This window comes from Diorhabda carinulata, chromosome 11 (assembly GCF_026250575.1).
Source record: "Diorhabda carinulata isolate Delta chromosome 11, icDioCari1.1, whole genome shotgun sequence".
Taxonomy (NCBI): Eukaryota; Metazoa; Arthropoda; class Insecta; order Coleoptera; family Chrysomelidae; genus Diorhabda; species Diorhabda carinulata.
Genome location: NC_079470.1, coordinates 10,782,567 through 10,798,182, shown reverse-complemented (window position 1 = coordinate 10,798,182; position 15,616 = coordinate 10,782,567). Strand labels below are relative to the sequence as shown.

General features: G+C 31.1%; 2 protein-coding genes across 16 annotated transcripts in view; one reads left to right on the top strand and one right to left on the bottom strand.

Annotated features, from left to right (window-relative positions):
* LOC130899488 (putative helicase mov-10-B.1) overlaps positions 1-4,115 on the top strand; it is a 65,971-nt gene extending 61,856 nt beyond the window's left edge. For all 4 annotated transcript variants that reach the window (XM_057809464.1, XM_057809463.1, XM_057809462.1 and 1 more), the window contains exons 15-17: positions 1,243-1,372; positions 2,576-2,752; positions 3,385-4,115. In XM_057809464.1, coding sequence (XP_057665447.1) covers positions 1,243-1,372; positions 2,576-2,752; positions 3,385-3,624 — 547 coding nt within the window. In that variant the 3' untranslated portion in view covers positions 3,625-4,115. The remainder of the gene's footprint in view (positions 1-1,242; positions 1,373-2,575; positions 2,753-3,384) is intronic.
* A 491-nt stretch (positions 4,116-4,606) lies between these two features.
* Positions 4,607-15,559, bottom strand: LOC130899490 (serine/arginine repetitive matrix protein 1). Of its 12 annotated transcripts, none has more exons than XM_057809466.1 (8): positions 15,199-15,559; positions 14,048-14,173; positions 13,197-13,291; positions 12,515-12,647; positions 11,563-12,003; positions 11,166-11,478; positions 9,545-9,828; positions 4,607-9,022 (listed from the first exon to the last, which is right to left on the bottom strand). In XM_057809466.1, the coding sequence occupies exons 3-8, from the start codon at positions 13,288-13,290 to the stop codon at positions 8,740-8,742; spliced, it is 1,548 nt and encodes a 515-aa protein (XP_057665449.1). In that variant the 5' UTR covers position 13,291; positions 14,048-14,173; positions 15,199-15,559; the 3' UTR covers positions 4,607-8,739. The 12 variants fall into 12 exon arrangements, with proteins under 12 accessions (XP_057665449.1, XP_057665451.1, XP_057665448.1 ...); XM_057809468.1 differs by having other exon boundaries at positions 13,197-13,303; positions 15,392-15,559; XM_057809465.1 differs by having other exon boundaries at positions 15,392-15,559.
* Between the last annotated feature and the right edge of the window lie 57 nt (positions 15,560-15,616).

Sequence of the window (15,616 nt, the reverse complement as noted above, 5' to 3'; positions counted from 1 at the left end):
TGAATAATAGTGGATTTGGACTTATGATCTTTGTACTTTCTCTCTTACTCTTTATAAAGCTTTTTGTGATTGTTAATTTTCTTTGGTATTTCTAATTTGTTTAATATCTTCCATTTCTTTGGATTGAGTCATATCTAAGAACGTTAAATGTAGTGTTTACCTTTTTTTCGTAACGTCTTTCAATTATATTTCTTCGTAAGAAAATATTATCCATTGTTTGTCTTCCGAATGTTGCTTGTTCTTCTTCCAGTGTCTTGTCTATTTATTTTCTTAGTCTTCCTTATTATTATCCTAGTTAGGTATAGCGGTCTTTAGTTGTCGCAATTTGTTTGTTCTCCTTTATTGTCATTTATACTAGCAGATTTTCTTCCAACTCTGGTGGTTATTGTTTCTAACGTAGATATTTTACCGTTTATGAAGCTATCTTTGCTGCGTCGATTTTGATTTTTCGCATCGTCTCTTTGATTCCTTCATAGTTGGTTTCTTCACATTTGTATTTTCTATTTCTTCCTCTTCTGCTATGACGTTTCGTAATTATACAAGGCGAGTTATGAAACATTGAATTTGAACTTTTGAAACAAAATTCATTGTTTCAAAGGGACCACTTTGATATGAATATGGAAAAATAAACTTTAGTCTGTGATTTCAACCACATTCCGCGCAAAGGGGTTTTCTGATATGAGGACTCCAAAAAAGTCAGTTTTTCGAAGAATTCGAGAAAATTCATGAAAATTTGATTTTCCAGAAAACTATACTTTCGATTCAAAACATGTTTGGCATGCTTGTGTATATACATTGGATTTTCGGGAAAACCATATATCCGAATCAAAAACTGATAGGATTTTCGAAATTTGCGGTGACGAGTACACGATATTTAATCATTTTTAAATACTTTCACCAATATACCCATATTTTCAATATTTTGGTACAAATATAGTATCTACTGTTTTGATTTGGGATTAATACATAAATATGGAGTTTATTGATTCTTGTGGCCATTCAAATTGTTGTGAATTTTTATTGGTTAGATTACGAATGACATATGCATGTATTACAATGAAATTGAATTTACTCATTGTGAATATTGATAACAAAATTTATTGTGCTGATTTTTTATTTATTTGTGCTGGTAATATTAGCAATACGGTTTTATTGTAGAGTATCAATATTGTCACTTATTTTCAATTATTTTTTATTTATTATAAATTAATCGAGTAAAATAAATTTATATATTTTCTGCAGTTATTTCAACGTAATAGAGCTCCAAATGGTGATTAAATACATTAAAGCTCTAACAGCGTTGAATTTTGAAGAAGAATGTGACAAAGTTGCCCTAAAGGACATCGGCGTAGTAACGCCCTATATTCGACAGGTAATCATTTTTTTAATACCAAAACGTTGATATTATCATTGAACTTATTATTTCTATTATAGAAAGATAGCACACTCAACGTTCGTCATTTATTGATCATCTTGAATCCAATTACGTATATTACGCATTGATTATATCATATAGTTTGCAAGGGTGGTTTGCTTTTTATTCAAAAATTCAAATAATTCAGTTGGTTTATAAATTTAAAGTGTCAAATAACCATATATCTCTTGGTATACTCACATCAAAATTTTATAGAATCATTATGACTATAAAACTGTAATAAATTTTTGTCTGTACATCATTGTGATAAATTATAACACATTTTCCTATTCCCACTCCACTTTTTGAGTACTCTACTTGTTGGGCTCGAAATCGATCGGTATCAAAACAGGAACTGACAGCTGTACGCAGAAGCGTACCAAGGCGGGTCCGCCACGGGTATCACATTGTAACAGAAAGCTGGTGTACAGTGTGTATACCTGAGATGTGGGAATAGCGTAATTGTGTGGGATATTATGAGGGTACGGTGTGGAGAGATGATGAATTGAGAGACGCCAGGCTATTTCCAAAATTGCTGAAACCAAAGTTGGAAAAAATAAGTTTAAAGTTTAACAAAGACAAAGTGACAGATATCAGGTTGGTAGCACTGTCGACCAAAGTCATTATTAATAGGCATTGTTTTTTTTTGTTTTTGTGTCATTATAATTTTCTATGTAGGATTAGTCCTATGGGTGATTGTAAAAATCGTAATAAGTTCAAATTTTTCTTCTTTAGGAAGACATGGCAATTTTCGTTTTATGATTAAACCATGTTTACTAGACTGTTTAAAGTGAAATGATAACAGAAATATTGATATATTCTACAATTTCATATAGAATATATAAAAATGATTTTTTTATCCACTTATGCTGTTCAATCAGCAACAGAAGTGCACTAGAAGTGAAGTTCCAGGAAATTTTTATTTTATTTAAAAATTTAATGAATTATAAACACCCTAACACCGTGTTTTAAAAGTATCAAGTCCGTAATTTTAAATTTTTTTCTGGGAGGAATTTGAACTGTTTTTACTGGAAAATATACTCGAATTCATCTCTAAGGGGGTGACAACATAATATCCCGCCACTGGTCCGGGGTAGGAAATATTATATAGTCAATTGATTATTGAAACTACATTTTAATGTTTACTTTCTATTGTAATAGGTCCACAAATTGAAAGTATTATTGAAACAAAACAATCTAGAAGGGGTTGAAGTTGGAACGACAGAAACATTCCAAGGTCGCGAAAAAAGAATAATAATTATATCAACAGTTCGAGCCCAGAAGGATTTGTTGTTGTATGATAAACGTTATAAATTAGGATTCGTCAAAAATAAGCAGGTTCGTTGTATAAAAAATATTGAAATCATTTTATTTATCATTTCCCAAAGTTACTAAATGAATAAATTTTGTTTTATTCCAATTCCCTAGTAGAAGTAGACCAGATAATTTTTGAAATAAAAAAAATAACAGTAGGGTAAATACACTGTAATTTATTTGATTTGAAATATTTATTTTTTCACCTTATTTTGACTTAATATCAAAAAAGCACACTAATTTTCAATCGAAATATCAGAGTGCTTTTTGTTCGTTAAGATCTCTACTTCCTGTTGGTTTAAAAAATATACAAAAAATCTGTATGCTGCAACATAATGTTTCTGTACTTTATACAGCATGAGAAATTTTCTGAAATTTTAGTAGAACTTCCTTATTCATAATAGTCGCCGTTTTGATGTAAACAGTAGTTTTTAAGCCATTTTAACATGAAAATAATCGCCATACTTACATGAAATCGATTTTAGAAGCAAATAGTAGGAGTGATTTGCATTTTTTTATTTAATGTCCAATCATGCTTACCTCAACCAGATTCATTCACGATGAATCGCACTGAACAAGATTAAGTTTAACGAGGTCATCTTACTGGGAGAAAATTTTCAAAATAATAGATGTAAAAGAAAATTTTTATTTTTCAGAGATTCAACGTTGCGATAACAAGGGCGATGAGCAAATTAATTGTAATAGGTTGTGCTCATGTATTAGCTACAGACGCTCATTGGCTTGATTATATAGAATATTGTGAAAATATTGGTGGATTCTGTGGAGCTCAATTCGCGAAAAGAGACGATGATACAATAAATACTATCACTAAGATGATGGAAAACATCGATTTGGATAGCCAGTTTAAAAAAAATACGGGCAATTCTAAAACATAATTTTTTACTGTACATCAACTGTTTTGACCCAATTTTTTATTATGTAAATCTACGGGGGTTTTCTGAAAGCTTGCCGACCTAACAAAGACACAAGATATTTTTTTTCTATAATCATTTTTTATTTTTAAACATAATCTACGTCTAATTAAAATGTATTTTACACTGTGCGTTGTTCTTATAGAAAAACTTTTTTTTTCTTCTTAAAATGCAATCGCGACGAATATATTAGTGGCAGCTCGATACTCATTTTTTTTTCATTTTCAGAAAAATTTTCACAACAACTCATTTATACAATTGTCATATAGAAACTAAGCGTTTAATATAATTGAAAATGTATTGAGAATATCTCAACGCATACGCAAATATATTTCACAACTTATATTGATAAATTCAATTTAAGGTCGGAAACTTTTCAAACAACCCTCGAACTTATTTGTAATTTTATTTTCTATAAGTTGAATAAAAGTATTTTGACTATTTAATAATAATAATTTTTCACATTTAAAAATAACGGTAAGTTTGCAGACATGTTTATATTTTACGTTGTTACATTATATTTTTTTCCATTTGTTTGCTTATACTACTACTACTGTGGCCACTCAAATCCAAGTTGATTTTTGGCCTCGTCAACAAGTTGTCTCTATAATTCTTAATCCTCAGCCATGTCTACTTCTCCAATAAGTCTCCTCACATTTGCACACACACGGCTATTTCAGGATGTGCAAAATATCTAACTTTGCATCGTCGCTTAGTCCTGTTCTTCCAGATTTCGGAACACCACTCATCCACAATAATTTTGCTTACTGAGCGATCTTTCATTGTGTTTCGTTAAATTAAGCATATACTTCTTTACGACTTCGAAGTCATATTTCTTTTCTCTTTCGGATAAGATAATAATAAATGTCAGATGAATTGTGTCCGACCAGGTTAAGAATCATAATGCGTCTGTCAGAGGGTTGGGAAATAATGAAATAAAAAGTTCTTTCAACAAATAAATATATTTAATGTTATATTTATTCGGATATAATCGCAAAAAAACAAGTCAAAAAAAACTGAGACAAAGTAAAAAATTAATAAGATCACTGATTAGAAAAAAAATTAGATACTGAACCAAGATTTTTATTCTTAATACTAGACATAAAAAAATGTGAGATATCACAAAAAAATGTTAAATAAACTAAATATATTAACAATATCATTAATCAGCAATGCTAGCAAGTTTTCAGGGAGAAATAATTTAGTAAACACGTTTTATCTATAATGGTATATCAGGACAATTCATGTAAATATTTTATAAAAAAAAAAACAAAATAGATGTACCGGATTTTTTTTTTAAATTTGACGATATTTTCAAATACAAATTTATATCGATTTTCCCAAGTTTTTCTATGAAGTTTGAAAATGAAAAAAAAAATTGAAAAATCTATTATGGATGATAAAATAAACTGTCGTGGCACCAAACAAAACTATTCCGTCATAAATTAATCAACATATTGTTATAAATGTAAAAAGTACTGAAAAAAAAAGATTTGTGAAAACAATATTTTAATCCAATGAATAAAAATGGATTTTAATTAAGGATATATAACCTTAAAGTTTAAGAAATAATAATTTTGTTTAACTGAAAAACTTTTTTTTAAATAGTTAGAATAAAATTATTTTAGGCTTGAAAATATTTAAACTATTTTTTTACTATTAATGTTTTCCATTTATGCCATAATTAAACAGGTAATTATCTAGTACCCAAAGGGATGGTTTCCGTGCCCCATATATATTTGTTTTCTCTATAAATAATAATAAAATAATATTTCAAAGAAATCGGAATAGGTGTAACCTAATCTAAATAATTACTATTAAACCCTGTCTAGATACACACTGCTCATATAATTTTATGTAACGCTTGTTTGGGAACTAGAATTATGGCAATCTACATAGCAATCTGTCATCAATGTTATAAACATTCTCAATCTGGCGCAAATTTCAGATATATTAGGTATTATTTGGCGGACAATAAAAACACTGGAAACACTTATAATAGCTTCAGGTACTAGAAATGGTTAGACCAATTCACATCAGTAAAATTTTTAACGTATCTGTTGGGTTTGGACTTCTGAAAGTGACTATGAGAAGTAATAATACCGAGAAGCTGGAACATTAATCACAAAAGGCACTACATAATAGACATCAACACCATCTCGACTAACCGCATATTGACAAAAAACCTTCAAATAGATGGCAGTATTGTTTCCAAAGACTTTATGATCACTATCCAGGATCAAATTATCAACACTAGCAACTAAAAGAAAAATGTGATTAAAGATCCAAACACTCAATCCAACAAATGCAAAAATTTTCAGCTAACATCAGAGATAATTGAACATATAACATGTGCTCGTATTGTGTTAGCTAATACTGACTATCTGCACTGTATAATCAATTGTGCAACATCATCCACCAGAAACTGTCCAACAAGTTAAGTCTTCTCAATACTTATATTACAAGAACAATATTGAACTCTACTACGATAGGTGCATTATTACTGATATACTGGTAACAGATAACAGACCTGACAGAAGAGTCGAGTCGGAGTAACTGGCCAAGTATGCGAATCTCGTAATTGAGACTAAACAGATGTAAAACAGCAAAAATGTGGAAATCGTGCCAGTTAGTATGTCGGCGTCTTCCACTGCACGATAGCAATGCCAAACTGGTATTACAAAAAAAAACCTTTGCTGACACCCAGTAAGCTGTGATATTGAATACTTGCCACACAGTGCTCAAGTTTATTAAGTGAATTGACCCTTTTGTAATTTGGATCCGGGAGAGGTTGATGAGTAATACATTAATAATAGATTAACATCTCTAGTCGTGTTACGCCGCAAAAATGTTTTCTAGATCCTCTTGTTGGAGTGGATCAGTCCCCATAATCCTTCTCTATACTTCGCTTATTTTCCGCCACAATTTCCTGTTTCCTGAAAATTACCAACTCTTGCTTAGGTCATTTTCCATCCTTTTAACAATTTTGTTCTAGGCCTGCCACGTCTTTTTTTACCATCATTGCATCACATTGTATGCTATAGATTTTGTTCCTTCTCTCCATACGTGCCACAACCACTTAACTAGCTAGGCTAATTTTTTTGATAATTAAAATAAGGCAACATTAATAAGAATAATGTTTAAAAAATATGAATATTTATCAAACGGAAAAATACAAACCATCAACAAACTGGATTGAAAATCATGGGCGATAGAGACATCTATGGATTGAATTTTTTTATTAAAACGTTTTGACAAAATCCCTTTTACAGAGTGTATATCTAATTGGTTTCAACCTGTGTCTATATAAATCTATAGTTAAAATGATTCCAAAGAACAAAATTTGGATCGGTTTGTATCTTAAAAGGTAATGTGAATGAAAAAAAGATATTCATTCAAATATTAAATTAAAAAAAGACATAGAAAATTTATATCTTCATTTAAAAATGTTAACTTAATCATTGAATTACCACGATAGTCTGAAAATCTACTATATAGTTGGCAGAAAAAAAATAAGCCATATGAAAGAAGCTGCTCGATTTTTTTAAAAATTTTATTAGATATTAGATCTGATCACTCAAAAAAAGAAACTCACAGCTATGTTAACGAAAAATTAATAATTCATCTACAAATTATCAAGTTCCCTTAAAAATATACTTTATATATTATATAATAAATATCTTAGCCTACAATCAATTCAATAAAAGATTCATTAATGTTCGTTATATAATGCACAAATTAGCAATAACAAAAAAATACGATTTTATTAACCCAACAACGAAATTTATTTATGTAATAATAAACGAGAAAGAAATTTCAGGCCCAAAATCGATACAATTTAGTCATGAAGAGACGCTGGAATATATGGACCAAAATCTAAAAAATAACGCAGACACAAATGAAGAGAGTTTATGGAATTGATTATTGGACATCAAAAAGTAGATACTAATTGTTCAAGCTAAATCATATGAAGTAGTAATGCAAATCTTCACCTTAATGGATTAGTTTTTAGCTAAAATTATGTTTGGTGTCGATTTGAACCTGAAACTTATTCAACAAATGAGGTTAATTAAGCGTTAACTGGTACCAGTGCTTAATAATGATAATTGGTTGATATTGATTTGTTTTTAAGATATTGCCACATGCCAATCAACTCTGAAAACATATCAATTGCATGATCATGTTATCTAACACTGTTAGATTTGTTTATTTGAAGTCAATGGTCTATGTTAAGCCCACAACCATCTGTGCGGTATGAAAGTTAGTAAATGTCACATTTATGAGACCCATCTACAGTTATATGGGAATTTTGGTAAAGATTATAACCATGTTTTCTGTTTAGGTCAAATTTTGTCTTTTTTCATATATAAATGAAGTTTTATTGAACATAATAAGTTTATGGATTGAAGAAATGTTCTGATTGGAAATTGAATTTACTGGAAAATGACTGCTGACAATGCCAATTACCATTCATAAATGAGAGAATTCGCCTTTAAATGTGAAAATAATTACAAAAAGTGAAGTAATACATACTACTCTCAATATAAAACGCCATAAAGAAAAAAAGAATGTACCAAAATCACCTTTAAAAAATTATTTTCAACTGATCAGATCTTTGCCATATAAAGAAAATATGAACTTATGCAAAAAGCTAAATTCTAATAAATTTACCTTATCTTATAACTTTCCTGTATGCTATATACATTACCTTGTGTATTTACCACGACTTTCATAAAGTTCACTTACCATAAAAAGTCTCAAACAAAATTAAACGCGCCATTTTCAACGTCCAAATTGCCAACGATTGAAATAGGTTAACAGAAACTTAGATTGTGCTTGTTAAACCAGAAATGCGTTAATGTGATGTGAAGATCTAATATATCTTAGTAGTTACACAGTTGTTTCGACATTTTATCTTCCCTGATCCAATATTCAACTAATGTATAAATAAAATCGTATAAACTTATCCACGAAAAGTTGATTCTTAATATTATCACAAACAAAAAAAACACAATCAAAGTTTCAAAATTAACCGAATACCGAATTTAACCGTCGTTTCACTCAGATTTCGCCCACCTTTCAATTCAAACGTTTTGAAGCTGGTAGACGCTTCTTTCCTCTCCGCCTACCACCCCCTTGAGATGCTAACCAATGTTCATAATGGCGTTCGTTTGCTAACCAGTCTTGATATTTGTACCACCACTCTTCCCATTTGACATAATCATCCAATGTTAGGTCACGTAAATAACCTAGATCTTTGTAATACTGATAACGGACGCGGACGTCATCCCATGCCGCCATTCTTGATTGGCCGGAAGACATCAGTTTGTCTGGAAAGTGACCAGTGGGTACTGGAGACAAGCTAAAAACCAAATTTTGTTTCAAAAACAGTTTGTTCAAGAACTAAAAATACAACCAGGCCAAGTACAATTGGGATAATTTAAGATGGAGTTTCCATGGGGATACGAAATATTGATTTCTATAATAATGATTATATATATGGAGGCCAAGTTGTCAAGTGCGCTTTGGTGTTTAATTGGAATTGGAATTTGTTCACAATTCTATTTGTAATGAAAAAAATTAATATTCAAACAAAAAGGAAATTCAGAACATAAAAATGAATTGACAGAAGCTGAGATTCGAAGAAAAAAATTGGAAACTCAGAATAAAAGCAGTGAAAAAAGAATCATTTGATTATTAGACCGAATATAGAAAATTGTAAACATAAATTTTCAACTACTTCTGTAGCATATAAAAAAAGACATTTAAAAGTTGAAGTATATTAAATAACAATAATATGAAATAAAAACATATTAGTTACATTAGATATATTTTAATTAAACAAAACACCAAGGTGAGCACATGACTAAATACCACAACTAACCTGTACCTTCTTGGGGGACTACCATACAGGAAATCGTCTTCTTCCACTAATACTTTCATATTGCTGCCCGTTTTGGTAATTCTCATATTTTCCATCTCCCTTCTTTCTCTATCTGCACTCCATTGTGCGATTTTGCCAAATCTCTCTGATAAAGTTAAGCTGGTGGTAGCTACTATCGGTGTAGGCAACAAAGTATGCCCGCTATCTGCCGAACCTGAGGATTCTGCTCCAGGAGAACCTGGTCGATTACCTGTTCGTTCTTTTTTTATTCGTTTCAACAACATCTGAAAATGAACATTGTATAAGTTGCAAATATTGTCAGTTCATGTATTTATTATCAGAACTCTTGTATCACAGATATTTTTAACTTAAACTCCAATTTTATAGCAAAGCCAAAGTTACAAGTAGGGCTGGGCAATTATCAAAATATATAATCGGTTATTTTCGATTAATCGAAAATAATCAATTTCCGATTTTCGAAAATCGGAAATAAAGTTTCAAAAGAACGATTGTGGTTTAATTCCTAAAAAAAACAAGATAAAGAGCGAGTATACCACTAGGAACATACAGAAGACATTATGGTTTGGTTCCCAATAAAAACAAACCAAATAATGAACCTACAGAAGATATTTGGAAGTAAGATTCTGATATTGAATTATGTTGAAATAATTATGCAGAAAATAAATTTTTTAATCGTTAAATTGATTATCATATTATTTGATTATTTTAACGATTGTACGAAAAATAGTGTGTATGCCATAGCTACGAAACTTTTTAACGACCTCAAGAATATCTTGACTTGGCCGCATGCGGACTCGGCGATAACTGTTCTTTCGGTACGTTAAAAAGGTATTTCGCGACCGAAGCATACAAATAACTATTTCAGTCTTTTACTTTGTAATAAAGCCACTTAAAAACTCTCTTTTAAATTCAATTAAACTGTACCAAAACCATTATGCATTTTTGAGAATAACAATAGGCAAGAAACATTGTATTTTATAAAACCAAATTCTCACAGGATGTTGTCCACATGCATTAATTGATTATTTTGCCCACCCCTAGTTACAAGAACTTGTTGAAACCTTTTAAATTGAAAATGTAAGGAGACTTGAAAAACTGGAATTTCAATATAAATTCAAACATGGCTGTAGAAGACAAAATTTGACTACAATATAATAATAGTTTTTAATGGACATGCGGTATGAAATTAAGACTACCAGCTAATCTAGTATATTGATCCAATGTTAATTAGAACAGATTTTTTAATGGCAGAACTCAGGTATCACAAATTAAAGTTTTCAACACAAAATCCTATGTCAAGTTATCTGTCTCTTATCTCTCAGTTACATGTAACTTGTTACATTCAGAATGAAAACGTAGTGATAAATTATAATAAACTTAAGTGCTTTACTGGATTCTAGCTTTATTTTACCAGAATGTACTGGGAATACAAGTAAGAGAATTTTTATTTTGTCTGCTTTTGTTGTTTGGTTTGTAAATGAGCTTTAAGCTTATATATTATAATTAAAAATAATGTACATAAAAATGGGAACCTACTGGGAGATCATAATTAAGTGAATTAAAGATTATTTTCTCTGTGTTAACAAGTGATAATACTTACCGGTTTCACCATTTGTTTTTCTCCACTTTTCTTCACAGCCGTGGGCTTCGCAGGAGGTTTAACTCCTCTAACATTAATAATCTCTCCAGTGCTACCTCTGGGCCTTGGAGGAGGAGGTTGTCTTCTAGGATCGGTGGGTCTGTCAGAAGGGTTTGGCTTAGGAAGTTTCCTAGGAACGGGGGGAGGAGTGGTAGGTTTAGCAACACGTCTTGGTACGGGGGAAGGTGAAGGTGGACGTTGTCGTACCCGAGACTTAGGAGGCGAAATGATTTTTGGAGCTGGTTTACGCGCGCGGGGCGAACGGGATTTCGATCTGAAACAATTAGTTTATTAAATAAATCTATAAAATGTATTAACGATAATGGTATGTTAAATAAGTTAAAACATACATACATACCTCGATCGAGCATTTCTATGTCCTTTAGGCGAACACACCGAACATGAATCGTCTGAACAACTGCTGATTGAACTATTAGAAACGGATCTACGAATATGCCTAGACGACGGAGGCTCCCTCGGCGAAGGCGGCGAACGCGGTCTACCCCGTGGCAACGATCTTCTATAAGAAGGTGGCGATCTACGGCGCGTCGGAGGCGAAGAAGAACGTGAACGAGAGCGAGCGCTGCGCGGAGGTGGCGATCTCGGAGAACGGGGAGATCGGGCGGACCGCCCTCCGTAAACTGCCGGTGACGCACGACGCATTGAAGGGGTACGACGACCTCCTGGGGTAGGCGATGAGCTGTGACGTAACGGCGAACGCGAACGACTACGTCTACCGTTCGACGATGGAGATGACGAACCGTCGATATATAGAGATTTATATCCGCTGTGGCGCCACCTGAAACAATAAATAATGATTAAAGTTTTGCAAGAATTGTTTAATTTTATTCCTTTCCCTCTCCTAACATTGGAATTGAAGGGTATTCACTATGTTAGTTTGAAAATCCTTCATCTTCTAATAAACAAAATTTCATGGAATGTTGGAAAGTACTTTATGACAATACCACTATATTCTTATATTGATGTTCCAAAAAAAATGGTAACAAATTCTGAAATTTCAGAATAAAAAATTGACGGCTTCAAAAAAATGTTAAAATTCTTGCGACTAAGCCATTATAATTAAAAAATGTCATTTTTAATGGGTCATATGGCATGATGTGTAATTTGGAAACATCAACACATAAAATGCTACTAATCATATTTTCAAATAAATGAGTAACAAACATCCTGGACATAATAATGCTCCTAACAGGATAATTTATAAAAATACATTTTGAGGACACTAATAGTTTTTAGAAGCATGTCTTCGAAGAGATTCAATATTCAAAAATTTGAATTTTTGTATTCACCTGTTTGGATCTTTAGCTTCAACTTCCAAAAGCTTTTTGTCCCAAAATACGCCTGAATTTGGTGATTTTTGAGCCCTAGCTTTTTTCATAACATTATCTATTTCCCTTCTCCTGCCAGCTGGTAAACTAGGGTCTGAAAATAAAGTGTTCCATAAACACTATGGAATTTTCATTTTCATGCCTATTACATAATGCAATAGGCATTTTGAGTTTGATTTCAAACCCCTTATAAACAGTTATATCAAAGAAAGAAATAGTGAATATCTCAACGAGATTTATTTTAATTTTGATCAAACAAAAATACATAATTTAACATTTTGTTTTGCATTAAAAACGTTTGTCAAGTGTGTAAATGTAATACAAGAAACACCATCATATAATTGTTTTTTATTCTGAGAAAATTTTTTTGGAAGTTCTGCTTTTTAGGAATAAATTTCTTAAAAACCTAGTGAGTGATAGTATTTGTATAACAGGATGTATTATACTTTTCCAAAGCCCAAATATGTGAAAATAATTAATGAATAGATTTTTAAGCAGTAAGGAACAATTATTTCACTTTTCTGATATGGTTAAAGTTGACTGTACTTTGACAACAATTTTGAATAATTTGCATAATTTTCTTTCCTTAATATAAATGTATGCTGTTTTAAGAGAAAAGATATTTTTTACATTTACTTGGTACCTGTAATTCTGATAGCCTGGGGTTTAGTATCCATTCTAAGTTTCGTCGACACATTTTTCTTATCCCTACTTCTACTTCTCCGCCTTGAAGACATTCTATAAAATGTCCTATACTTATTAGTCATTTTTATCTATACTTGAGAAAGTAGGCAAAAGAACTGCATAGACTAGATATTTTTCTAAATGGCGATGCAGCTAAGGAACATCTCATTTAGTACATAGGTAAAGTTAATAGAAAACAATTCTTTAACCTTATTTGCTTTACTTGTTTTGTATCGATCAAACCTGTATAATGTATACAGCCATTTTCCAAGCTGATTGTTTCAAAGACTATTTGGAAATATAAATTTTCATAATTACAAAAAAAATGCTTTTCCTCAGAATGATCACAAAATAGTATTCCAATTTTATTAGATTTAAATGAATTTGCACTAATTTATAATTAAAAAAAGTAAATACAACTCTTCTAAATGAATCGTTAAACTAGAAATATCAAAAATATACCCAAATTAAAAAAAGATAAAACTGTTGACAAGAAAAAGTAAAATTCAAGTCCAAGAACTAATGGTCCAAAAATAGTAATCCCCAAGAAATAAACTGGATGGAAAGAATATTTTCATTGAACATCAGAACATAATTGTGTGGAAAAAATTCCAAGAGCCTTAACAAACTTACTATATGAGACATTAATGAGATAAAAGAATATCATTATGAAAATGTTACAAAAAAATGACAAGCTTACTCAGAAAAGTTGCAAAATGCTTTACCTATGTACATAAAATATAGGAAGTACATTGGTAGTTCTAAATTAAATTTCAAGTTGTATTTATAATACAGTGGTAGAGAACTCACTTTCTATATGTATATTTCTATTAGTTGCTTGAAATATATATCACAGCTTCAGTATATATTGAATCAATTTTTCCAATTAAAAAAAACCAACACTGCGAAATGGCATGCTTTAATTGTGTAGCCCCGCTGAAATCACGAATCACGCGTTAATATTCAACGACTCGTCCACATCACATTACCGACACCACATGCAATGTGATTTTTTCGAGCGTCGATCGAATGATTATTTAATTATTAGTATATTTAATTGCATACAAAATTTGTTAGATAGAATTTTCAATCATCAATCTATACACACATTTTGCACCCAGCTGCACATTAACATCAGGAAAAATGTAAAATATACACTCTATTCAGCATGATTTTAGGGTCATTACCCATAAGAATTTGAGGCAGAAAAAGGCCTCTAAATTATATCTTTGGTTTTATCTATATTTTTCAAATTATCTACAATGTTATCAGTCTGCTTTTATTACAACTCTAGATGAGTGCTATTAATGGCAGTGGTACAAATGCTAAATGAAAGACCAGGGCAAGACTACTAAAGAGATAATTCTTTCACTATGTCTAGCCAGAGCAATTTTTATTTAAAAAAAGAGGCTGTCATAGACAAAATCATCTTATTATGAGGTGATTTAAATAAATTGTGTTGGGCAATATAAAAATCAGAAAAAAAATGCAAGGAGATGTGAAATTTTATTCTGAATCATAGTGAAATCTGCAAAAAAAATTGATAAGAGTTACTAAGAGATAGAAAATTTGAAGACACCAAAGATAAAAAAATGGCAAAAAACAGATAAGAAAATGATAGGTTCTATTCCACCTCAATATTGAAACATTCATTACTGTGAAAAGTATATTGGTAATGTACTATGGCAAAATTCAGCCTAATCCGATCCTGACTACAAGCATACTTTCCAATCAACCATTTACTTTATCTAAATGGAATATATTCAAATTTTAAATAAAATAAGGTTGTATAATGCGTCGGGTAAGCGAAAATGGCAAACCGTATTGCCACCCACGTTCCGCGCCCGCGACATCGCAAATAAATAGGTCACATAAGGTGAGACGAGTCACAAAAATAAAAGCATGTCTTTACACAAATATTTTCCCCCAACATACACTACACTTCAGTACCAGATAATTACATTGTAAAATTACCACTACGCGTCGAAAATAAAATAATCCGAAAAAACGATACGTGTAACGAAAACATCTAATTTTACCTCAGTAAGAGGTATATAGATCACGGACGCGACGATATGGAGGAGAGAACCGAGATCAAGAAAAATCAATACACATTACACAAATATCACGGCCTAAACACTACATATCACTTACTTTTCTTTTTGAACGAAATATGTTCGTGCTTCTAAACAATCTACGATTCGTTGTTTTTATTTTCTTCTAATGGTTTTCCAAATATTTCGAAAATATACTTGAGTAAAATGCTCGGCTTTCGGATCACGATGACATATTGAACCTGTAAGGGGAGCATTGATGCCAAATAATGAATTAAGAGCAAAATTGATAATGCCTTTCAGATAAAATTTTCTCCTTATTCAA

Bases quoted from the DNA above. Each gene is read 5' to 3' on its own strand.
- LOC130899490 (XM_057809466.1), bottom strand. From the start codon at position 13,290: ATGTCTTCAAGGCGGAGAAGTAGAAGTAGGGATAAGAAAAATGTGTCG. The intron at 12,648-13,196 runs GTACCAAGTAAA...CTTTATTTTCAG, and splicing joins CCAGGCTATCAGAATTACAG to ACCCTAGTTTACCAGCTGGC. The intron at 9,023-9,544 runs GTTAGTTGTGGT...TTTGGTTTTTAG, and splicing joins AGTCCCCCAAGAAGGTACAG to CTTGTCTCCAGTACCCACTG.